This window comes from Monodelphis domestica, chromosome 4 (genome assembly GCF_027887165.1).
Source record: "Monodelphis domestica isolate mMonDom1 chromosome 4, mMonDom1.pri, whole genome shotgun sequence".
NCBI lineage: Eukaryota > Metazoa > Chordata > Mammalia > Didelphimorphia > Didelphidae > Monodelphis > Monodelphis domestica.
In genome coordinates this window covers 444,138,785-444,161,668 of record NC_077230.1, presented here as the reverse complement: position 1 = coordinate 444,161,668, position 22,884 = coordinate 444,138,785, and the positions used below count along the sequence as shown (strand labels likewise).

Genomic DNA, 22,884 nt, shown 5'->3' with positions numbered 1-22,884 from the left:
AAACCTTTGTCTCAGTGCCTGGCACATAGTAGGTGCTTATTAAATGGAACTGAATCAATGTGGCCAAAACTCATCACCAGGGACCAAGCTTCACCCCTGGCTAGGGCTCAGACAAAAGCTACACAGGCACCCATCTGGAGCCAGGCTACCGCCTTTCCAGCTGGGAGAACTCCCTCCACCCTGAGGCGAGGCATTTCAATAGACATAGGGATTAAGATCCCCATTTTATAAATAAGAAAATCAAGGAACTCTTCAGATATAGTTGGACTAGATGAGGTCTGAAGTCCTTTGCATCTCTTGAGATTGTGCCTCTCCTTACCAGACTGGGAATTCGGGTTTATGTGATATGTTGCCAGCCTTCAGATACCTGGCCTGAGGCCTGGGATTGGTCGGTCCCCTCACCCCATGGGGAAGCTCACTGGGCAAACCAAGGATCCAGTCCACTGACCAGCAAGCATTTCTCGAGTGACTCAGATGAGAGGCCCAAGGAAGTTTACTGGAGATCAGTAAGCATCACAAGGAAAATGGGTCTGGGGACCAAGCCGAAACCTTTTTCCATGTTCCCAGATGCCCTTCCGAGGTCGCATCACTTCAATTCCTTCCTGCAGCCCTTTCTAAGGGGATACCCTGATTCAGTGAAAAGGCCATTGGATTTGAAGTTAAGATGTGTGGGCCCTGCTTAATACTTTTGGTAGTCACAACCTCTCTGGGGCTCAGGAAATGAGCGGGGTCACTCCCAGCACCAAAGCCTAGGATAATGGCCTGGGAGTTCTGAGGGGCAAATTCAAGCCACTCCCACTCAAAGGAAACCCTTGCCATTGATAGAGCCCCTTTATTGGGTTAGCCAGACTGCCTGCCAACTCGAGGCTGGGTGTTTGCCACCCCTGGAAAGCCCCAAATCTCTGTCCTCTAGTTTCCAAGCGACCCAGCCCACACAGCTCAATCCTATTTCCTAGCCATTCTCTAGGGCTGTAAGGGGCCTTAGGGGCCTTCTCCTTTAACTCTAATTTTACAGATGAGGAAATTGAGGTCCAACAAGAGGGACTTACTCAGAATCAACTACCCCACAGCTTAGTCTCAGGACACAAAGAGAAGCAACTAAGAATTCCTCTAGAAAAGCATTGGTTCCCTTGAGCCTTTGCCCTGGGAACCCGTTTACCCATATTTATGGAGACCCATGGAAGGAGCTATGGGAGATTTCCCAATAGGAGCCAGCGATATCTGGAGGGGATGCGGCTCCCAAGATTGAACCTCACATCCCCAAAGGCCTGGAGCTCACTCAGACTCACCTGTGTGGGTGACGTAGCATCCTAAGCTCTAGAAGAAGCCATTTTTTCCCCTTTTCCTTGCCTGCCACCCAGTAGGAGCTTTGGGATAATGCCTGGGATTGGAGGGAATGCCAAAGCCCCCTCTCAAAAGGAACAGAGAGCAAACCCCTGCCTTCGCTTCTCAACAGACAACCCAGGAAGGGGCCCCTTGCCAAACAAAGCCTATGAGTCATCCCCTTCCAAGCTCTCTCCTCCCTTCCAGGGCAGGCCCAGCAGCCATGGGCCCAGGCTGGGCTGCTGAAGGAGAGCCGAGCTCATGTGGGATCCAGCTAAAGGCCAGCTGGCTCCTTACACACATCATCTCTCCTCCCCACCACCTCTGTCCTTCGGCCTCCATCCCTTAGCTCTCACCCATCCCATTTGTCTTGGGGGACAGGAAGGGAAGGGAGGATTCTGGGACAGCTGCTCAGGACAAAATCACTTTGACCTCCACAGACAGGTGGGCTGTGGGATCTCCAAGCACTTGTCCTTCCCCAAGGGAGATTGAAAGGGAGCTTCCTGCTATCTGGACCTCGGCATCCTGCTGGTGGGGGTGGACAGGGGGGAGCAGTTCTAGGCTCAAGGCTCAGGGGCCCCTCCCCAGCTGTCCCTGAGCAGGTCCATGTGGAACAAGGCAGCTCCCACCACGAGGCGGGCAGCAAAGAGGTGTCGGCAGGGGAGGTGTCGGGCAGCGTGGATGGAGCAGCTGCAGCGGGTCAAGGCCGCGTCTAGGAGGAAGTCTGAGGTCCCATCCTGCAGAGTGTAGCCCGTGCCAGTCCAGCGAAAGCCCCTGACCCCGTGCTGCCGAGCAAAGGTCAGCTCCTCAGCCACCAGGCCAGCCAGCTCCGGCCCACACACGGCCCGGAACCTGGACAGCAGCTCCCAATCTTCCTCTTCCGAGGAGCTCCTGGGCCGCTTCCTGGCCCCTGCCCTGTCTTCTGTGGCCCCAGCTGGTCTCCCCCTTCCCTGAAGCTCTCCCAGCATGCCCCCCGTCTCCTCTCTGTCCCCCAGCTGCATCATTTGGCCTCCATCCCACAAATGCTGCCCCCTCTCCCCTCTGTCCTCCAAATGAACCCCTCCCTGCCCCAGCTCTGCCCCCCTGTCCCTTGGCTGTGCTTCCCTTTCTCCCAGTGGTCCCCTGCTGTCTTCTCTGTCCTCTAGTTGTATGCCTCTCTCCCACAAATGGAATCCTCTCTCCCCACTGTCCCCCAGGTGTGCCCCTCTCTCCCCTAGCTGTATCCTCCTCTCCCCCCTGCTCCCCAGCTGTACCCCTCTCTCCCACAAAGGCAGCCCCCTCTCCCCTCTGTCCCCCAGCTGCCTGGCCCTCTCCTCTCGATCCCCCAATTGTACACTTCTCTCCCACAGGTATACCCCTCTGTCTCTCAGCTCCATAGCACTGTTCCCCGGCTGCATCTCCTTATCCCCTTTGGCCACAAACTGTACATCCGGCTCCCCGAAATGTCTCCCCCACTCACCTGTGCTCCCCAACTGGCTTCCCCTGTCCCCTGGGTCTCCTAGCTGTATGCTTCCCTCTCTCACCTGGGTCCTCCTGTCCCCTCTGTCCCCCCACTGCACCCCCCTTCTGCCTCCATTCTCCAGGCCTGCCCCAGGGCCCGACACAGGAGCCTTGGATGGGCCTTCTCCTCTGACTTCGTCTTCGTCATCGCTGGCCCGCCGCTGCAGGGCCACCAGGTCTCGGATGCACTGGGCGACCGTGGGGGAGGGGCTGAGCCCGCGGAGCAGACGCTGCCGGTGGCCTCGCACCAGGGCACAGGCATCCACGTTTCGGGCTGTCTCAAAGGCCCAAAGGCGCACCCACATGGCCCTGCGGGGTGCCCAGCTCCGCTCAAAGTAGTCCACAAAGGCAGCAGGGCAGGTGGCGCGCAGTTCGGCCAGGGCTTCCATGTAGGCAGCCGCCGAGGCCGCCCCAGCCAGGCGGCACAGCAGCGGCCACAGCCCCGGGTCCTCCCCGGCACCGCCCAGCTCCTGGGCCTTGCTGAAGAGCGTCTCCAGCACCTGGACCCGGCAGATCTGGACACGGGCCCCAGGCAGCAGCTCACGCACAGCCTCCAGCTGAGTGCCCACCTCGGGCCCCACAGTGACGCAGCCCACGCGGCCCTTGATCTCCGGCACGCTCTGCACCAGCGAGGCCAGCGTGAAGCGCAGAAGGTTGGGGCTGGTCTGGCGGGTGAGGCAGCAGGCCACCTCTCGGCCTTGGCCAAAGTCATCCACGCAGAGCACCGTGGACAGGTCAAAGGTGCCCTGCAGCCCGGGTAGCCGGTCGAAGAAGAGCATGAGCGGGTAACGCCTGAGCAGCGCCATCATGCTGGACGTCAGGAAGAACACGGTCTCCACGATGGCCTGGTCTTCCACAAAGACCAGCTTCACCTGGGGAGAGCGGACACACAGCCCGAGGCCTCAGTCCAACCGCAGGGCCCCCCGGAACAGACCCACAGATCCTGGGGGCCCCCAACCACCTGTGCCCCCCACGGACACACAGCTCCAGGGTGGCATGACCAATAGGTCATCTCTCCTCACCAGTACTAAAGCTTCTGGGAAGGAAGCTCTCCCCAAACTGGGTTATCCCTTTAGCAGGGGGAATAGGTCTTCAGGTGTCCCAGCTCATGCACTAACCCTGGGCCAGTGTCTACCTCAGTTTCCCCCCTGTGAAATAAGGAGCAGACGTGGCCATTCCACAGAATTTCAGGGTTGGAAGAGTAGCCCCTGTTAAGAGCCGTAAGGCCCTTGCAGAACAACTAATGCAACCATTTTACAAATGGAGACACTGAGTCCCTCAGGGCCCTCTAGTCTAAGTAGTACCCAAACAGCCATCTACAGGCACCGGGCTTTTGCTTAAAGATCCCCAGTGAGAGGAAATCAGTAGCACATTCTCATCCGGGACGACTCTGTGCCTCTGTGGCTTCCCTACCTGCTACTCCCAGCCGTGTCCTGTGGAGCCAAATGGAACAGACTCACGCCTGCTCCACAGAACAGGCCTTCGTGAGAGCCCTCAGGAAGGACTCTTAGACCGAATGGGCCTTCCTGCTCACTCATCCCCCAGCATGCCCCGCGACGGGCATTACCGCCCTCGGAAGATCCCGGGTCCTCTCGCCACAGGGCAGCCCTCAGCTCAGAATTCCTCAAGTCTAAGACATCCAAAGGCCCCTCAGATCGCAGCCAGCCTCACCTTTGCTCTTCCCACTTGGTTCTAGGGGTCCGCATGAGAGCCAAGGTTTCCAAGTGGCATAATTATAAGAGAATCCCCTTCGTGGGAAATAGCCCAGAACCAGAGGAAGCCAGGAGAGCAATGGGGCTGCCCGGGGTTCCGTCGGTAGACAGAACTCTCCCCAGGGCGGGTTGGCACCCTTTCTGCCACTCAAGGCCATGAGCACTGGGAAAGGAAGACTTGCCCAGGGACTCAGAGCCAGTGTGTGTCAGAAGCAACGCTTACAAGGTCTTCCAGTTCTCTATCCAGTGGGCAGCCATCCCTCCTGCCACAAGACCCCAGAATCAGCTCTTCCAAGATCTCTCACCCCCTTCAGACCACCCAAAGAAGGGACCCTCTGCCTGGCCATCACGTGGGAAGATAACTGGCACCTTGGCCTCAGGATCAGCCTGGAAGAGCCCCTCCAGCACTCGGAGGGCATCGAGGACACCATGGTCCCGGCTCTTGCAGTAGGAGAGGAGGCGGTGGATGTCCTCAGGGGCCACAAACTGCTTGGAGATCTTGTTGGTGGTACGGATGGGAAGGCAGGCGTTGGCAAGAAGATGGCCAGGGCGGAAATAATAGGCAAACTCCAAAGGGCACGGCGGGTGTGAATGTGCCAGGTGGCACTCAGTCACCACCAGGCGGTCTCGAAGTGGGCTGAGCTTCAGAATGATGAAGGCTGGGCAGCCTGGCTGGGGGCTCCTGTGGGAAGAGGGAGAGAGGGAGACGTCACCCACTGCCTAGCCTGCAGCGTTTAGTCTGAAGCTTATCCAATCCCATCCTTTTATCGATGAAGCCAGAGAGAGCCAGGCCTTACCCAAGGTCACAGAGCAAGCAGGGCCAGGAATAGAACCCAAGCCCATTGCCCCATTTTACCCCCTCCCAGCCGGGCTGCTTCGCTAACTGGGTATGTCTACTTCTGGCTTTCCCTCCATCTGAACTGTCTGCCCTCCCACCATGCCCCTCATTCCCTGATCTCTACAGTAATAACCTCCTCACACTCCCCCGGAGAGGGTAAGCCTGCTTGGATCTCTCACTCTCCCTGAAATAATAAAAATGGGGTGGATGGGCAGCTAGGTGGCACAGGCAATAGAGCACTGGGCATGTAGTCAAGAAGATTCATCTTCCTCAGTTCAAATCTGGCCTCAGATACTTACTGCATCACCCTGGATAAGTCACTTCACCCTATTTGCCTCAGTTTCCTCATCTGTCAAATGAGCTGGAGAAGGAAATGGCAAACCACTACAAGATCTTTGCCACGAAAACCCCAAACGGGATCACAGAGTCAGAGAAAACTCAACAACAACAAAACAGAGACAGGAATTGTTCTAGTCTCTCAGGCTTTCCCTAATGGTGCCCCCCAGCAGGTTCCCAGTGTCAAGGCTCTGCCCTGGTCCTTCTTCTTTCTCTGGGTGGCCTAATTAGTTCCCAGGGGATTAGAGATATATGGAGCCCAATCTGTCCCGAGTCCTGTCGTCCCACATCATCAGGGGCTGATGGGACGGTCCAAACCGGGCATTCCAGAGACAAGACACTGAGACCAAAACTGAACTCCCGACTCCAGAACCCTTTCTCCAGTCCTTGCGATGATTCCCTAAGGTCGGCAAGGTTCGGCTTACCCAGAATTCTCTTACAGATGAGGTCTGTTTTACAGTCAGGGAGGCAAATGCTACCAGCTTGGTCCTCCTCCCTCACATCTCTGATCGTGGGCCCTGGTACCCACAGAACAACCTCATTCGCCCAGCATTCAAAGCCTGCTCTTCCCTGCTTGGGCCTCACATTCACTGCACTCCAGCACAACTAAAAGGCTCACTACCTCCCAAGCATTTCCCCTTCCAGCCTGCACTCTGCTGTCCTTGGAAAGCCGTCCCTTCTCTCCTGCCCAGCCCTCAGAGCCCAGCTCGAGACCCACCCCATCAAGGAAGCCTTCAATGCCCCTCTCTGCCCCTCTGGCTTTCCCCAAACCAGACGCCATCCCTCTTCTTCCTCTCTAATCATGGAGCATCTCTGGACAGGTTTCTAGCCTAGATCTCCATGCCCATGCACTGGGCCTGCCCTCCCACCACCATGTCGGGGGCTCAAATTGTCTTAAGGGCCTTATTTCGAGAACGAATTCAGCCACGGGTCCTTTGATCAACTCGGGAGACATTGAAAGACAGGTAGGACGTCAGCCCTGCTCACAAGAACCTTACAATCCACTGGGGCAGAGATCAGTGTTAAGGGGGGCTCCAAATAAAGTACTGTGGAGGACCCACGGCAGGAGAGAGACTTTCTAGGGAAAGCTTCCTGGCCCAACTGAAAGGAAAGCCTGAGCCCTGAGAAAGGTAGGCACAACAGTGGGGGCCAAGTCTACAAAGTCTAGTTACAAAGGTTTGGAGCTGAAAAATCCAACCCCCTGTTTTACAGATGAGAAAACTAAGGCTCAGCATGAGACTCACCCAGGGTCACAAGGCTAGAGAGGGACCAGCTATCTCCAAACCTTTCCTTAGGGCAGGCAATTTGGATAAGGATGGGGAGGGCTTTGAATGCCAGTGGGAAAGTTAAACTTTATTCAATGGGCAATGGGGAGCTATGGAAAGATTTTGACGACCAGATCAATGTGGCATTTATCTCTGGGTCTCCCCAAGGCCAAGCAGGGGGCTCGAGCCATGAATGGGTGCATGAGTGAGGCCTCTGGCCCTGGCGGCCCTGCCCCCCAAGCCTCCTCACCCAGCCATGCCAGGCCGCCTGGGCACCGGGGCCCGCACATCCTTGCAGGCCAGCTGCACGTAGCTATATTTGAGGACATCGATGCGGGAGTGGAGCGGAGCATCCAGGGCCCAGCGGCACTTGGCCAGGTGCATGGAGCTCTTGACGAAGAAGAGGGCCCGGCGCTGCTGGCACCACTCGTCGAAGAAGCGGCTGAACTCTGCCCACGAGAAAAACTCCCGGTCCTGCAGCTCCCGCTCCTCTTGGCCCCAGGGCTCAGGGCGGGCCTGCCTCAGCTTGGGCTCAGCCTCCGATTGTGGCCCCAGCTCCAGATCCAGCCCTGGCCCCAACTCCAGATCTAGCTCTGGCCCCAGCTCGGCCCCAGGTTGGAGCCCTCGCTCCTCTCCAGGCTCTGGCTCCAGCTCTAGCTCTGGTTCTGGTTCTGGTTCTGAATCAGCCTTCAGCTCCTGCTCCCGCCCCAGCTCAGGCTCTCCCTCCAGCTCCCGCCCAGGCTCGGGCTCTGCTTCCAATTCCTCCTCCATCCTAGGGTACCTGGGTGTGGAAGGCAGAGAGCCAGAGGAGGTCAGGGGCTGCAGTGACCCTAACCCGATGCAGACAGCCTAGAGTTTGTCCAGGGGAGCCTCTGCCCCTCTCCCATCTGACCCCACAGGTGACTCCTACACCCTGCTGTTCTCCCTCCCCCAGATGTGGCCTGTCTGCTTCCAGCTGTGCCCCTCCCTCCCCCAGCGGTGCCCCTCCCACCACCGCGCCCCCAGATGTGGCACTCCTACACCCGCTGTCCTCCCTCCCCCCAGATATGGCCCGTCTGCTTCCAGCTGTGCCCCTCCTTCCCTCCCTCCCTCCCTCCCTCCTACAGATGTGGCACTCCTACACCCAGCTGTTCAACTCCTCTTCCCCCAGATGTGGCGTCCCCCACTGTGCACCGCCCCCGGAGCCTCCAGCTGTAACCTCCCCCCCTCCAGATGTGCATCGCTCCCTCCCTCCCCATCACTCACCCCTCCCGCCCGCTCAGAGCCAGAACGAGCGGCTCCTGACGGCTTGGACCCTCCCACAATGCCTCGCGAGGCCCGTCTCCTGGCCCTCCCCTCTTCCCAAAATGCCTTGCTTCCCCTCCATCAGGGCAGTGTTCGCCCTTCTTCCCGTAGTGCTCCGCGAGCATCTGTCCCAGGAGCCTCTTCTCAACTCACTCCATCCCCCAAGTTCCCTTCCGCAGAGCAGAGTCCCTGCCCGCCCACAAGCCCGGACCACAACTCCCAGGATGCCCAGCGAGGCGAAGGGGCAGCCGACCGGCTCGTGACGTCACCCGCCCCCTGCTTCTCTGCGCGCGAAAGTTGAGGCGCGAAGCGGGGCTGGAGCCGGCGGTGGCGGCGGTGGCGGCCGTAGCGGGAGTCGGGAGCCGGGAGAGCTGAAAGCCGGGCCAGACCGGAGTCTCGGTAGCCGTACGCGGACAGAGGTTAGCGCCCGGGGTGAGGGGTTGGGGGGGGGGGGTCGGCGGGAGAGACAGACGGGGACCTGCTTACACTCATTTACTCGGCTTTGCGCATGCGCGAGCCATAGCAGCACCCTCTTCAGCCTCCTGTCAGGGCTCTGTGAGTCTCCAGGAATCGGTCCTGCCTGAGAAGTGCTGCCGAGCTCGCTGGCCGGACCGCAGACGGTCCACAAACGCGAGGCTTGGGCGGGACAGCCTAGGAGGAGCAGTTACAAGATGCAGGGAGGGGGCGGTGGGGTTCAAATGTGGTTTCAGAGCCTTCCCAGCCGGGTGACCCTGGGCCAGTCACTTACCCCCATTCACCTGGAAAGGCGAGGTAAGGAAAATGGACGCCCCGGACTAGGGGGAGGGGAAGGGGCTGCCCCTTCCCCAGCTGACCAGCTCCCTGCTTAGACGGCCGCTGACCCGCCCTACCCCCACCCGGGTCCCTCAGCTCAGCCGCTCCTTGTTCCTTAGGCAGAGCCCAGGAAAGCCCCCCCGGGAGAGCCCTGGAGCCACCATGCAGCGATCCATCAAGTGAGAGGCCCTGCCTGCCCGTGCCCCTGCCCCTCCTGTGCCCAGCCTGTGCCCCTTATGTGCCTTGCCCATGCCCCTTATGTGCCCAGCCCCTGCCCCTCCTGTGCCCAGCCTGTGCCCCTAACCCTCATGTGCCAGCCTGTGCCTGCCCCACCTGTGCCCAGCCCGTGCCCCTCCTGTGCCCAGCCCCTGCCCCTCCTGTGCCATGCCCATGCCTGGGCCTGCCCTTTCCCCTGCAGGTCCTTCTTCCAGCCCATGAGCGGGCAAAAGGAGGAAAAGCCAGAGACCCCCAAAGGTAGCGAGGAGAGAGAGCCAGACCCCAAGTGAGTGGGGGCAGAGCAAGGGGGGAAACTATGCTGGGGGGTGCCCGTGGCCCCCTCTGATATGGCCTCCCCACCCCCAGGGCCGCCCTGAAGGAGAGGAATACGGCAGCGGTGAGCCCCGAAAGCTATTCTCCGGTGAAGCGGCCAGCGCGGAAGGTGGCCCGAGCCCTGGGAAGTGAGGGCGAGGAGGACGATGAGGAGGTGGCCCCCCACGAGCAGGTAGTGCCCCCTTCACCCCTCTGCTGGGTCCCCCCCCAGGGGCAGGCAGCTGGGCTGACCTCCTACCCACCCCTTCTGTGTCCCCACAGGAGCCAGTCCAACCCTCCCCAACCGCCTCTCCTGACCACGGCCCCTCCGACTCCTCGCCCAATGGCGGCTCCCAAACTGGGATCCCAAAACGCCGGACAGGTAGGGGGTAGGCAGGTCTGGGGGGGGGGGGACATTGGGCCCCTGTAAAATGGGGGTTCCGGCCCCATTCCTGACCCCCTTGTGCTCTTCCCAGCTCGGAAACAGATACAGAAACGAAAGCTCCAAGAGACACCTAACAGCCGGAAAGATGGGGAGCCAAAGAGGCTTAAGAAGGAGGGAGGCGAGAGGGCGCCAGTGGCCAGCCAGGAACAGCCAACCTTGAAGGTTGAGCCAGAGGGAGGGGTCCAGCCTCTCCAAGAGGCCTCAGGGGAGGCCACAGAGCCAGAGGGCACCGGAGGGGAGGCCCAGAGAAGCCCGGCACCCAAGGCCTTCAGCAGCTTTTTTGGTGAGTATCTCATCCCCTGCCCCAGCTCTGCAGAGGCCCAGCATCCTATCAGGGTAGAGTACAGGGAGGCAGGCTCTGTCCTCCATCCTCTGCCAGGGTCGGGGGATTCCAGAGCCTCCCCCCTCAGCATCCGGCTTATCCCACAGCCCCCCGGAAGCCAGCCACAGCAAAGCAGCCCCCAAAGGAGGCCATAGCAAAGCAGCCCCCAAAGGAGGCCGCAGCAAAGCAGCCCCCAAAGGAGGCCGCAGCAAAGCAGCCCGAGAAGGTGGCAGAGGAGACAGCCACGAAGTAAGTTGGCCTTAGAAGGTCTTCCCTCCTTCCCCCAGGCCATGTGGCCAAGGAACCTGGGCATCCCCCCTCCCCCCAGGGCAAAGAGGACCTACCCCAGCACCCCCTTCTCTCTGCCACAGGCCCACGGACCCAGCCACCTACGACCCTTCCAAGAGCAGCTACCACCCTGTCAAGGACGCCAGCTGGAAGCCAGGCCAACGGTGAGGCCTGGGCAGTGCCCTGGGACTGGGCATGGACAGCGGGCTCCTCCCTCAGCGCCCCCACTGACCTTTGCTTCCCACAGGGTTCCCTACCTGGTCCTCGCGCGAACATTTGAGAAAATCGAGGAAGTCTCTGCCCGGTAAAACCCGGCCCTGGGCCTTGGGCTTGCTGCCCTGTGGCACAGTGCCCAGGAGTGCTCCCTGGCACCTTGGCCTCTGTCAGTGCCCCCCTCAGCCTGTCAGTGCCCCACAGCCTCTATTAGTGCCCCCCCAGCCTGTCAGTGCCCCCCACAACCTCTGTCAGTGCCCCCCTCAGCCTGTCAGTGCCCCCCACAACCCTCAGCCTCTGTCAGTGCCCTCCAGCCTCTATTAGTGCCCCCCCAGCCTGTCAGTGCCCCCCACAACCTCTGTCAGTGCCCCCCTCAACCTGTCAGTGCCCCCCACAACCCTCAGCCTCTGTCAGTGCCCTCCAGCCTCTATTAGTGCCCCCCCAGCCTGTCAGTGCCCCCCACAACCTCTGTCAGTGCCCCCCTCAGCCTCCGCCAGTGCCCCCCTCTGCCTCAGTCTCAGTCCCAGCTTTTGCCCACCACGGTTGGGCTCAGAACTCCGTGCCCTCGGGGGCCGCCTCCTTCCTGGCTCGCCATCCCGGCCCTCCTCGTCCCGCAGGCTTCGGATGGTGGAGACGCTGAGCAACCTGCTGCGCTCGGTGGCCGCGCTGACGCCCGCAGACCTGCTCTCCGTCCTCTACCTGAGCCTCAACCGCCTGGGGCCCCCCCAGCAGGGCCTGGAGCTCGGGGTGGGGGACGGCGTGCTGCTCAAGGCCGTGGCCCAGGCCACAGGTGAGCGCAAGAGGCGCCGGGCACACGCACACGCATGCATACATACACGCATGTACACGCATGCATAGGTACACATACACGCGTGCACGGCCGCTGCCACCTGCACCCTCGTCCCCCCAGGCCGACAGCTGGAAGCCATCCGGGCTGAGGTAGCGGAGAAGGGCGACGTGGGGCTCGTGGTGGAGGCCAGCCGCAGCACGCAGCGCACCATGCTGCCGCTGCCCCCCCTCACGGCGGCCGGCGTCCTGAGCAAGCTGCGAGACATCGCCCGCCTGACGGGCAGCGCCGTGAGTGCCGCAGCGCGCCCCCCCCCACCCCCCCGTCACGCGTCCCCTGCTTGGGTGGGGGGAGGGGCAGGGGCACAGCGGGGGAGGGGGCTCCCCAGAAGGCCCGCTGACCCTCTCCCAGGCACCGTCTCCCTCCTGCCGTGCAGTCCACGTCCAAGAAGATCGAGATCATCAAGAGCTTGTTTGTCGCCTGTCGCCACTCGGAGGCCCGCTTCATCGCCAGGTGGGGCAGGAGGCGGGAAGCCTGGGCGGGGGCCCTCCGGGGAGCTCCGGGCAGGCCTCAGTCTCCTCCTCCCTCTCCGCAGGGCCCTGAGCGGGCGGCTGCGTCTGGGTCTCGCAGAGCAGTCCGTCCTGGCCGCACTTGCCCAGGCCGTGAGCCTCACCCCCCCGGGCCAAGGTAAGGAGGCGCCGCACCCCCGACTCGCCCCCTCCCGAGGTCCCTTCCCGCCCGGGCCGGCCTGTCTGGGCCCAGAAAGGCAACCTCGGGCGGCTGGTTTTTCCCCAGACTTCCCCCCAGCCGTGGTGGATGCCGGGAAAGGCAGGTCGGCGGAAGCCAGGAAAGCGTGGCTGGAGGACAAGGCGCTCCTCCTGAAGCAGACCTTTTGGTGAGCGGCGAGCGGGCCGGGCGGCGGGAGGCGGGCCGGGAGGGCCGTCCGCAGGCCCGGCCTAGCCCCGTTCTTGTCCTCCCCAGCGAGGTGCCGGACCTGGACCTGATCGTCCCGGCCCTGCTCGAGCATGGGCTGGACCAGCTGCCCCAGCACTGCCAGCTGACCCCAGGTGAGGCTCCTGCCCGGCTTCCACGGGGCCTCCTCGGTCCCTGGTGGCCATCGTCGCTCCAGACGGCACTGGGGCTTCCTGCCGGGCCGCCCTCACCCACGTGCTCACCTTCCTTCCAGGCGTGCCCCTGAAGCCCATGCTGGCCCACCCCACGCGGGGCATCAGGGAGGTGCTGAAGCGCTTCGAGGAGTCGGCTTTCACCTGTGAATACAAGTACGACGGGCAGAGGGCGCAGGTACGCCTGGGCGTGAGGGCGGCGGCCAGAGGCCCGGCCGGGGGTCCTGCAGCCACTCCTGGGCCCTCCCCGGCCCACCTGACCATCCTCCCCCTCCGCCCCTACAGATCCACGTCCTGGCAGACGGGAACGTGAAGATATTCAGCCGCAACCAAGAGGACAACACGGGCCGGTACCCGGACGTCATCAGCCGCATCCCAAAGGTGGGGGCAGGCAGCGAGGGAACGGAGGGTTTGACGGGTGGCGCGGCCCAGCTTCGGGGCTCACCCGCCGCCCCTCCACACTGTACCCCTGTGCAGATGAAGCGTCCTTCCGTCGTCTCCTGCATCTTGGACTCGGAGGCTGTGGCCTGGGACCGGGCAAAGAAGCAAATTCAGCCCTTTCAGGTGCTCAGCACCCGCAAGCGCAAGGTGTGCCCTTCGCCCCTGTGCCCTGGCCTCTCCCTCTACCAGCCCTTCTCCACTGTGTCCATGCTCTGGCCTCTCTCTGTGCCCAGCCCTTCACTGTGCCCATTCCCTGTCCTCTCCCTCTGCCCAGAGATTCTCCCCTGTGCCCATTCCTTGGTCTCTCCATGTGCCCAGAGCTTCTCCCCTGTGCCCATTCCCTGGCCTCTCTCTGTGCCCAGCCCTTCGCTGTGCCCATTCCCTGGCCTCTCCCTCTGCCCAGCTCCTCACTGTGCCCATTCCCTGGCCTCTCTCTGTGCCCAGCCCTTCGCTGTGCCCATTCCCTGGCCTCTCCCTCTGCCCAGCGCTTCTCCCCTGTGCCCTGGCCTCTCCCTCTGCCCAGCTCTTCACTGTGCCCATTCCCTGGCCTCTCCCTCTGCCCAGCCGTTTTCCCCTGTGCCCACGCCTGCCCGTCTTCCACCAGGTGGTGGAGGAGTCAGACATCCAAGTCCAAGTGTGTTTGTACGCCTTTGACCTCATCTACCTCAATGGGCAGGTGAGTGAGGCCCCTCTCTTGGCAGTGCCCTTCCTGCCCCCCAGTCCAGTCCCTCAGAGCCCGGACCATTTTCTTCTCACAGTCCCTGATTCGCGAGCCGCTGTCTCGGAGACGGCAGCTGCTCCGGGAGAACTTCATCGAAACCGAAGGCGAGTTTGTTTTTGCCACATCTCTGGATACGGAGGACACGGAGCAGATGGCCGATTTCCTGGAGCAGTCTGTGAAAGGTAGCAGGGTCCCGGCGTCCCCCCCTCCGTCCCCGGCTGCGGTCCAGGGGAGGCCCGGCGGCTCACGGGCACCTTTGTCTGATGTCTGATGCAGATTCCTGCGAGGGCCTGATGGTGAAGACCCTCGACACCAACGCCACGTACGAGATTGCCAAGAGGTCCCACAACTGGCTCAAGGTAACCTCAGGGGCTCCACAGAGGGGCCTGGCCTGTCTCTCCTGGACGCCCGCAGCTTTGGCCGGGCGGAAGCTCCATTGCACGTGCTGGGTGTCCTGCCCCCTCCTTCCCTCCCTCCTCAGGGCCCAGCCTGCCTCCTTCCCCGCCCCCATCCTGCCCGAGCTCTTCTCCCTCATTCCCAGCTGAAGAAGGACTACCTGGAAGGTGTCGGGGACACCCTGGACCTGGTGGTGATTGGGGCCTATTTGGGCCGGGGGAAGCGGGCCGGACGATACGGGGGCTTCCTCCTGGCGGCCTTTGATGAGGACAGTGAAGAGTTCCAGGCCATTTGCAAGGTGGGAAAGCCACCCAATGGGTCGGGAAGGGACCAAGGCCTATGTGGGGGGGCTCCTGAGCAGCACCTCCTGCCTTGGCCTGCCAGGGGCCCGCGGGGAGGGGGTGTAGAGGGCAGCCCCCGGGTGCCTCTGACTCAGACCTCCTGCCTCCTCCCTTGTCTCAGCTGGGCACAGGTTTCAGCGATGAAGAATTGGAGCAGCATTACCAGGACCTCCAGGTGAGCCCCTGCCCCTCTGCTGGCCCCACCACCGGCCGCTTGTCCCCTCCCTGACCCTTGACTCCGTCCTGACTCAGGCCCTCGTCATTCCTGCTCCTCGTTCGTACGTCCGGGCCGAGGGAGCCGCAGCCCCCGACCACTGGCTAGAACCGATCACCGTCTGGGAGGTCAAATGTGCCGATCTCTCCGTCTCGCCCATCTACGCGGCGGCCCGGGGCTTGGTGAGTGCAGGAGAGGACTTGGTTCTTCGGGACGAGTCCTCACCCCCAGTGGGCCGGGAGCCTGGCTTCGATGGCAGCCCTCACCCTTGGGGAGGGGGCCGCTAAGGAGAGTCGGGCCTTCTCGGGGGGGTTCAGACGTCACCTCCCGGGAGGCCTCGAGTGTGCGGGGGGGCGGGGGGGGGAGCAGGCGGGGACTCCTGCGTGGTTGGTCCCTGAGGCCCGGCCATGATCCACGGGCAGAACAGAAGTGCTTTGAGGGCAGCCGAGGGGCGGAAGGCAGGGCCTCGGGTAGCCCGTTTCCTCGGCTGTCGGGTGGAGAGAGCACCCACGTCCCAGGGGGTGAGGGTCAAATGAGCTCTTTGGGAAGCGCCTGTTAGCCCAGTGCCTGGCACACGGGAAACACGAGGCAGGGCAGGAAGGGAGAGGGTTTGCCCTGAGAGGCCGATCGCTGACCGCTGGCACCCCTGGCCTGTGCCCACCCAGGTGGAGAGTGACAAGGGCATCTCCCTGCGCTTCCCGCGATTCGTCCAAGTACGACAAGACAAGAAGCCGGAAGAAGCGACCTCGAGTGCCCAGGTCCTCGGGGGAGAAGGCCGGCCGGGCGGGCAGGGGGAGGCCAGGCCGCCCTGCTGGGCCCCCTCAGTGAGACTCTTCTCCCCCCACAGGTGGCCCATTTGTATAAGAAGCAGCAACAGATTCAGAACCAGCAGGACAGCGACTCCTCGCACTCTGAGTCTGACGATTTGGACTAGGTGCTTCCGGGGGCTCCTGGGACCCTCAATAAAGCTTGATGACGGGCTGCTGCGTGCCTGGCTGCTGGGGGGCCCCGGAGCGCCCTAATCCAGCCCCCCCCTACACACACACACAGAGACACAGACACAGAGCCAGCGATCTGCCCTTTATTAGTTACCAAGTCCCTGCTGTGGCTGCCCCCCCACCCCCCCAAGCTGAGGAGCAGAGCTGGAGGGAGGCGGCCTGTGGGCCCCCTACGTGCTCCTCAGCCTCTGGCTGCGGGCCTTGTACACCTCGATGAGCAGGTCCTTCACATACTGGATCTCCCGCTCCACGGACTCTGCCCGCTCCCTCAGCTCCCGGTTGCGGGCCTCCAGGCCCTGGCACTCGCCCTCCAGGGCCTCCCCCTCGGCCCGTTTCCTCTGGCGGTACCTGAGCGCCGCCGACTTGTTCTGATCTCGCTTTTTCTGTTTGCGGTCCCCCCGCGAGGGGGGCACCGGGTAAGGGGCTGGCCGGGGGGCCGGGGGGGTGGGCAGGGGGGCTCGGAGGACCTCCCCACCTTCCCCCTCGGCCCGCCCAGGCTCCCCACTGCAGTAGAAGGCCAGCAGATCGAGGGTGTCCAGAGGGGCCTGGGGGAGGTCGAAGGGGGGCAGAGGAAGGGGCACAGGCACTGGGGAGGGGGGTGGGAGGGGGGCATCCAAGAAGAAGTCCTCCATCTGCTCCAGCTCCTTCTTCAGCAGGGAGGCCATGGCCTCGAGGTCTGGAGGGGAAGGAGATGGAGAAGGCGGCGGGAGGGCACCGGGGGGCGCTGGGGGCTCCAGAGGGAGCAGGGCAGTAAAGTCCACCCGCTCGGTCATCCAGTCTGAGAAGCCGTCACCTAGGCGGGCAGGGCACAGGTCAGGCCGGGAAGATCCTCCATCCCCCCAGTCCCCTCCCTCCTCCCCTGTGCTGCCTTACCTGCCAGGGGTTCGCTCCCCCCGGGAAGCCCCTCCAGGGCAGCCCCCAAGGCCTCATAGGGACCCAGGGGGGTGGGCGCCAGGGGGAGCTTCCCGTAGTCCACCCGCCAGCCCAGCCCGCTAGCTGGGAGCAGGGCCCTGTCCAGCTCCAGCCCCAGGGCCGCCAGGAGGGACATGGCGGCCAGGACTGCACAGGCTGGGGCTTCGAAGGCCAGGCAGGCACGTGGAGGCCGAGGCAGGACCCAGCTGAAGGAGGAGGCTCCGGGGAGGGTGAAAGCTGCTCAGCGGGAGGGTGGCAGAGGCTGAGGACCTGCAGGGAGGGCGGGGCAAGGGCAGGAGTGTTAGTTCAGCGTCGGCCCCATTGGCTGAGTTCCGTCCGAGGGGGCGGGGACTAGGGAGCCAACATCCTACAGCTCCGCCCAGAGGCGCGAGGAAGGCGGGGTTTGGGCCCAGCGCCCGCCCCATCCCACCCGAGGCACAAACTTCATTCTAGGTCCCGCCTTCTCCCGGGGGAATTCCTTTCAATTCCTTCTGCAGTCTCAGCCATCCTCCGGGACCCTCCCTTCCATTTTGCACAGCCCGTCGTCTGAGTGAAGCCCCGCCTCTTTATCAAAAGCGTGACCTTTCTGCCCCTAAACTCTAGTGTTTGGCCCCCTCCTCAGAGCTCCCGCCCGTCTCCCAGAAGCCTGCCTGGTCCCTCCCTCCCCAGGTGCCTTTGAGTTCCGCCCTCTCCAAAAGACTCCATCCTAGAAGATCCCACCCCCCTCCCTGAATTCCTTTCCTGAGCCCTGCCCTCTCCACAGGCTCCAGTCTATGAAGTTCCGCCCCCTGCAAGAAAAGGACTCTAATGTCCCGCCTCCTCCCTTAAAAGGCTTCTACCAGACCCCTCCCCAATTTGACAGCAGTGCAAGGTAAGGAAAAGGCACAGCAGCCAAACACTGCGCACGCGCCTACGTTCGTGCTGTGCACATTCTAGTAACCCCATTCCACTCATCCCGAGATTGAGGAGGTGCAGGGTACTCATTGAACAGGTACAGAGATTCAGTGCGCAGGCGCGATCAGGAGGGCGTGTGTCTATACTCACTCCATGGCAGCAGTGGAAGGCGCGGAGGCGGCGGTGGCCCCGGCGAAGTAGGTGGTGGCAGAGTAGGGAGCCAAGAGGCAGAGTGCGGCGTGCGCCGAGGCGCGGCAGGGGTGGCGGGAGGAAGCTATAGAGCCATGGTCCCTGACGGATGGGTGGACGGACGGACAGACAGTCTGTACATAAACTACTGCGGCAGGTGCAAAGAAGGAAAATGAGGTGGCCCCGAGAGCGGGTGTGGATATAGGGCGGAGCACAGCTCCGGGGATCCCTCCGCGCCCCGCCTCCTAGAGTCCCGCCCCCGGCGAGCAGACGTCCTGGTCGGGGTTCCCAAGGGGACTCCCCTCATCCCTGAACCTCTGCTTTCTACTCTGTAAAGTGGGGGCTTGCTGCCTTCTCCTGCCAGCCAGGCTCTGTGCCCCCCCACCACTTGTCCTCTACTTTCCAATCTCCGTGTGCCAGGGGTACCCCCCTGCCCATTCAAATGCCATCCCCTCCAGGGAGTCGCCACCTGGTTCTGGGATACGAAACTAGTGAGATTGCCCTAGAGGCCGTCCAGCCTGAACCCCGTCAGCATTTGAAGTGGGAGGGAGGCAGGGAGCGGCTAGGTGTCTCAGGATAGAGCGCCAGGCCTACAGCGGGGAGGTCCTGCGTTCAGATGTGGCCCTCAATACTTCCTAGCTGTGTGACCCTGGACAAGCACTTAACCCCAATCGTCTAGCCCTTGCACTATTTTTTTCCTTTTAATTTTTATTTAGAATGTTTTCTCATGGTTACATGATTCATGATCCGCCCTTCCTGGAGCCCTTGTGCAATTCCCCTCGGTTTTACTCCTATCATTGTTCGAAACCTATTTCCCTGTCATTCATATTTGCAGTAGAGTGATCTTTTGACATCAAAGCCCTCATCACATCCCTATCACACGACATGGTCAAGCAGTTGTTTTTCTTCTGTGTTTCCGCTCCCACAGTTCTTCCTCTGGCTGTGGATGCTGTTCTTTCTGATAAGTCCCTCACAATTGTCCTGGGTCACTGCATTGCTGATAGTAGAGAAGTCCATTACATTCGATTGTGCCACAGTGTATCCTTCTCTGTGTACAATGTTCTCCTGGTGCTGCTCCTCTCACTCTGCATCACTTCCTGGAGGTTGTTCCAGTTCACATGGAATCCCTCCAGTTCATTGTTCCTTTGAGCACAATAGTATTCCATCACCAACATATACCACAATTTGTTCAGCCATTGCCCAATTGAAGGGCATCCCCTCATTTTCCAATTTTTGGCCACCACAAAGAGCGCAGCTATGAATATTCTTGTACAAGTCTTTTTCCTTATTATCTCTTTGGGGTACAAACCCAGCAGTGCTATGGCTGGATCAAAAGGCAGACAGTCTTTTATCGCCCTTTGGGCACAGTTCCAAATTGCCCTCCAGAATGTTTGGAACAATTCACAACTCCACCAGCAATGCATCAGTATCCCAATTTTACCCCATTCCCTCCATTTATCGATTTCTTTTGCTGTCATACTTAGCCCGTGCACTTCTGCCTTAGACTCGATATTAAGACAGACAATAAGGGACTTTAAAAAGTGCATGGCAGTATTCCTGGCTGGTGGGTGCCAATGGGTACGGAGCTGACCAGAAGAGTAGGCGCTTGTTAGGAGGTTTTATTCCAGATGCAAAGTGCTCTCTTCCTCTGCCTGAAACTGCTCTTCCTGCAGAGGCAGGCATCAATGGGCATTTACCGAACACTACCTGCTTGGGCTGGCCCCTGGATGCTCTGCTAGGTCAGCAGCCTGGCCTCCCCTCCACATGAGCTCATTGTCTCTGGCGGCAAGGGGCCTGCATTTGAATCCTGACAGCTGCTCACGTGCCTCAGTCACCTCACCTGCAATATGAAGGCAGGATTCCCTGGAAGGAGATGGAGACAGCGAGACTGAGGGCCCAGACTTTGAGCCCTGCTTTACTAGGGGAGTGGATGATCCTTTGGCCCCTGCTTTACCACATCCCTACCCTCAGGGTCTTTTCTCCCTCCGCAGATCCTTTCACTTTTGGGGGGGAAGATTAAAGGACTGGCCAGGTCACAGGCGGTCGGCATCAGGTAGGGAGTGAGGCCAAGTCCTCCAGGTCCCAGCCGCTTGCCGCCCTGCCCAGCGCCTGTCAGACCCTCTGATTGCTCCCCTTCGTGCCTCAGCCCCATTTAGGCCCATTCCTCCAGGGACGCAGGCGCGTGCACCTGCCAGCAGCCAGAAACCCTGAGCCCCCTCCCTCCCCCTGAACCCAAGGGCAAACGGGGGGAGGGGGCCTGGGTGGGGTTCTCGAGGACTTTTTGTTGGGGCGGAGGGGCCAAGCTTAGGGAGTGAGTTGTCTAGAGAGAGTTGCAGCCAGGTTGCATCAGCCCCGGTTGGTGCAGGGAGTGGGGGGATTCTCTGGGGGCCCAGCTCCCTTGGCAACCACTCCTGATTGGCTGGGTCCTGCGGCAGGCAGAGGGCCACCCTAGGGAGAATACCTGAGCACAAAGGGGGGAGGGGCGCCAACAGGAGCCCCTCCCCTCGCCGGGCCCCATTCGCTCTGGGCCCGGCCCCTTCCCCTCCGGGCTCCGTTGGCCCAGCCCGCTCAGCCCAAACCCCGTCCCGCCGCCTTCTGGCGGACCCCTGGGTCCCTGTGGACCTCGGAGGCGGGGGGTGGGGTGGGGCCAAGGCCAGAGGCAGTAGGGGAAAGGGCAGGGAATGGGCGGGGGGCAAGCACTCTCCCGGCTCAGACTTGGGGGTGGAGGCTTCCGGCCTGGCTCGGCAGACCCTTTCTCCCGCCGCCTTAGGGCAGGAAGTGCACGCGGACGGAGCGTGCTCCCTCTCCCAGCCGGCCAGGGACGGGTCGAAGGCGCCCCATTTAGTGTCCTCGGCAGGGCTGGGAGGGAAGCGCGACCCCCGTAGCCGGAAGTCCCGCCTTGCCCCCCAGTGAGCGCCGCCTCTCTTAGTCTTGGCCGTTCTGCCTCGTTCCTTCTCACCTGCGGTGGCCTCGTACCCTCCTTTCCCCCCCCTCCCCCCCCCCCCCCCCCCCCCCCCGCTGCTAAGGGCATTCCAGCAGCTGGAACCTCGGAGGGAACATAGGACATGCGCACTGAGGCACCGGCGTGCCCCCATTCTCTTTTCGGTGTGTCAAGCTTGCCTGAGACATGGCAGACCCTGGGCGCCCCTACCTGGATTTGCACCCTCTCCTATGCCCATTTCCGGGGTTTTCTGCCCCAGACGCTGGGAAAGGCCCAAGAGAAATCCCCGCACTGTGAGCTGGCAAGCCCCAGACCCTGAATAAATATGCAAATGTAATCCAGGGCGGCTCCTGAGGCTAGGCCAGTGGTGGCAAACCTTTTAGAGATGGAGTGCTGCCCAGACTGAGCGCCATGGGCCCCCCTCAGCGTCCTTGTGCCACACTCTGGGCCCCGCCCCCCTTACCCCACACAGGGGAGGGAGACGTGCTCCCACTGGGCTGCTGGGAAGAGGGGTGCGGGATAGGAGGAATGCCCTCAGCAAGTGCAGAGAGGGGGAGGGAACAGCGCCACTGGAGGTAAGGAACTTGGGGTGGGGCAGCCCTGTGCCCACAGAGAGCGCACTGTGTGCCATCTTTGGCACCCATGCCAGAGGTTCACCATCACTGATCTAGGCCATTTCACCACCCTAAACCTCTACTTGAAGTAAACACTTCCATACCACCGGCATGAACTGTTTTGAGCCTCGCATTCTTATGATGAGAGCTAACAAAACTGAACCCAGTCCCACCGATTCCAGCAAGCACTCTGACCCACACCTGGGGGTGGAGGGAGGTAGAGAAACCCATATCTGGAAAACACCAAAGCAGCATCTAGGCCCAACCATTGGGGCCCAGGCATCCCTTCTACAGCACTCCCGACAAATGGCCAACAAACTTCCCTCTGCTTGAAGACCCTCAGGGAATTCACCACCTCTCCAGGAAGCCCCTCCCATGGGTGGGGGAAGCTGACCCAAAGCTTAAAGTCTCCCCCAGGTGTATGGGGCAAACAGAGCACAGCTCACCCTCTTCCACCATCAAGAACTTGAAAACGTGGAGCATGTCCTCCAGCTCCCTCCAACTCAAGCCTTCTTTCTCCTTCTACTTCTGCCACAATCCTTTTAAGACCTGTCATCACCCCGGTCATCTGGGTGGGTGGATGGGTGGGTGGGTGGATGAATGGGTGGATAGATGGAGGGATGGGTAGATAGATGGATGGAGGGATGGATGGATGGATGGATGGAAGGAAGGATAGAAAATGGGGAAATAGATGGAAGGATGGGTGGATAGAGGGATGGATGGGCGTATGAAAGGAAGGATGGATGGGGGGATAGATGAATGGAAGGGTGGATGGGTGAATGGATGGATGGATAGATGGATGGATGGATGGATGGATGGATGGATAGATAGAAGAGTGAATGGGTGGGTAGATGGAGTTCTTTAGTGAAAAGGTCTTTATTCAGCACTCACTTAAAAATCCCTACCCTCACAGTGAGCATTCAAATAGCTACCATGCCTGCAATGCCCCCTGTGAGCCCTTTCTCCCATTGGCAAGGTCTTCCCAGAACCTCCATTTGGGGAAAGGAGCCAGACCAGCCATGTCTCTCAGTAGAAGTCCACCTCCCCAGATAGACTTCCTTTTTGCTTGTATTGGTATTGTCAGAATAGTGCCTGCCTGTCAAATCCTTGTAACTCTTCTCTACAGTGTCCTCAGGGCCCAGCACAGTGCCACCTCACACATAGCAACTCTTCCTGAAGGAGAGAGCTATACTGGGCACACTTTGTAGCTGAACCATTATAGGCTATGGAGTGGAGGGGCAACATGCGGGCCAGCTCCAGCCTTGACCCAAGGAAGCTGGAATTTCATTAGGCAATGAGCTATCCTTGTATGGAGGAGGCAGACTGAAAAGGATCCTGAGCTGGGCTGGGGCCCCCTCTCCCCTCTCTTCTTCATCCAGCAGTCTGTTCTCCTGCCCCCACCCGGACCTCCTTACAGCTCCCCAAGAGGGCCCAAGGGTCCCAGGCTAGGTGTCAGACTAGATCAT

The 22,884-nt window shown here is 61.2% G+C and overlaps 3 protein-coding genes across 3 annotated transcripts; 1 reads left to right on the top strand and 2 right to left on the bottom strand.

The window, feature by feature from the left end:
- Positions 1-475: 475 nt before the first annotated feature.
- On the bottom strand, positions 476-8,383 carry LOC100030079 (uncharacterized protein ZSWIM9-like). Its single transcript, XM_007492643.3, has 4 exons — positions 8,220-8,383; positions 7,225-7,755; positions 4,905-5,217; positions 476-3,695 (listed from the first exon to the last, which is right to left on the bottom strand). Exons 1-4 carry the CDS (start codon positions 8,381-8,383, stop codon positions 1,887-1,889), a joined length of 2,817 nt encoding a protein of 938 aa, XP_007492705.2. The 3' UTR covers positions 476-1,886.
- Positions 8,384-8,484: 101 nt separating this feature from the next.
- Positions 8,485-15,851, top strand: LIG1 (DNA ligase 1). Its single transcript, XM_056796815.1, has 26 exons — positions 8,485-8,677; positions 9,170-9,229; positions 9,469-9,552; positions 9,633-9,771; positions 9,861-9,960; positions 10,055-10,306; positions 10,453-10,594; positions 10,717-10,797; positions 10,881-10,937; positions 11,464-11,636; positions 11,757-11,923; positions 12,070-12,146; positions 12,229-12,320; positions 12,429-12,528; positions 12,615-12,700; positions 12,820-12,935; positions 13,043-13,138; positions 13,235-13,345; positions 13,803-13,874; positions 13,957-14,101; positions 14,196-14,278; positions 14,461-14,613; positions 14,778-14,831; positions 14,909-15,052; positions 15,536-15,628; positions 15,718-15,851. The coding sequence occupies exons 2-26, from the start codon at positions 9,213-9,215 to the stop codon at positions 15,802-15,804; spliced, it is 2,721 nt and encodes a 906-aa protein (XP_056652793.1). The 5' UTR covers positions 8,485-8,677; positions 9,170-9,212; the 3' UTR covers positions 15,805-15,851.
- Positions 15,852-15,938: 87 nt separating this feature from the next.
- ATF5 (activating transcription factor 5) lies at positions 15,939-18,098 on the bottom strand. Its single transcript, XM_056796823.1, has 3 exons — positions 17,825-18,098; positions 16,742-17,050; positions 15,939-16,661 (listed from the first exon to the last, which is right to left on the bottom strand). The coding sequence occupies exons 2-3, from the start codon at positions 16,914-16,916 to the stop codon at positions 16,039-16,041; spliced, it is 798 nt and encodes a 265-aa protein (XP_056652801.1). The 5' UTR covers positions 16,917-17,050; positions 17,825-18,098; the 3' UTR covers positions 15,939-16,038.
- Between the last annotated feature and the right edge of the window lie 4,786 nt (positions 18,099-22,884).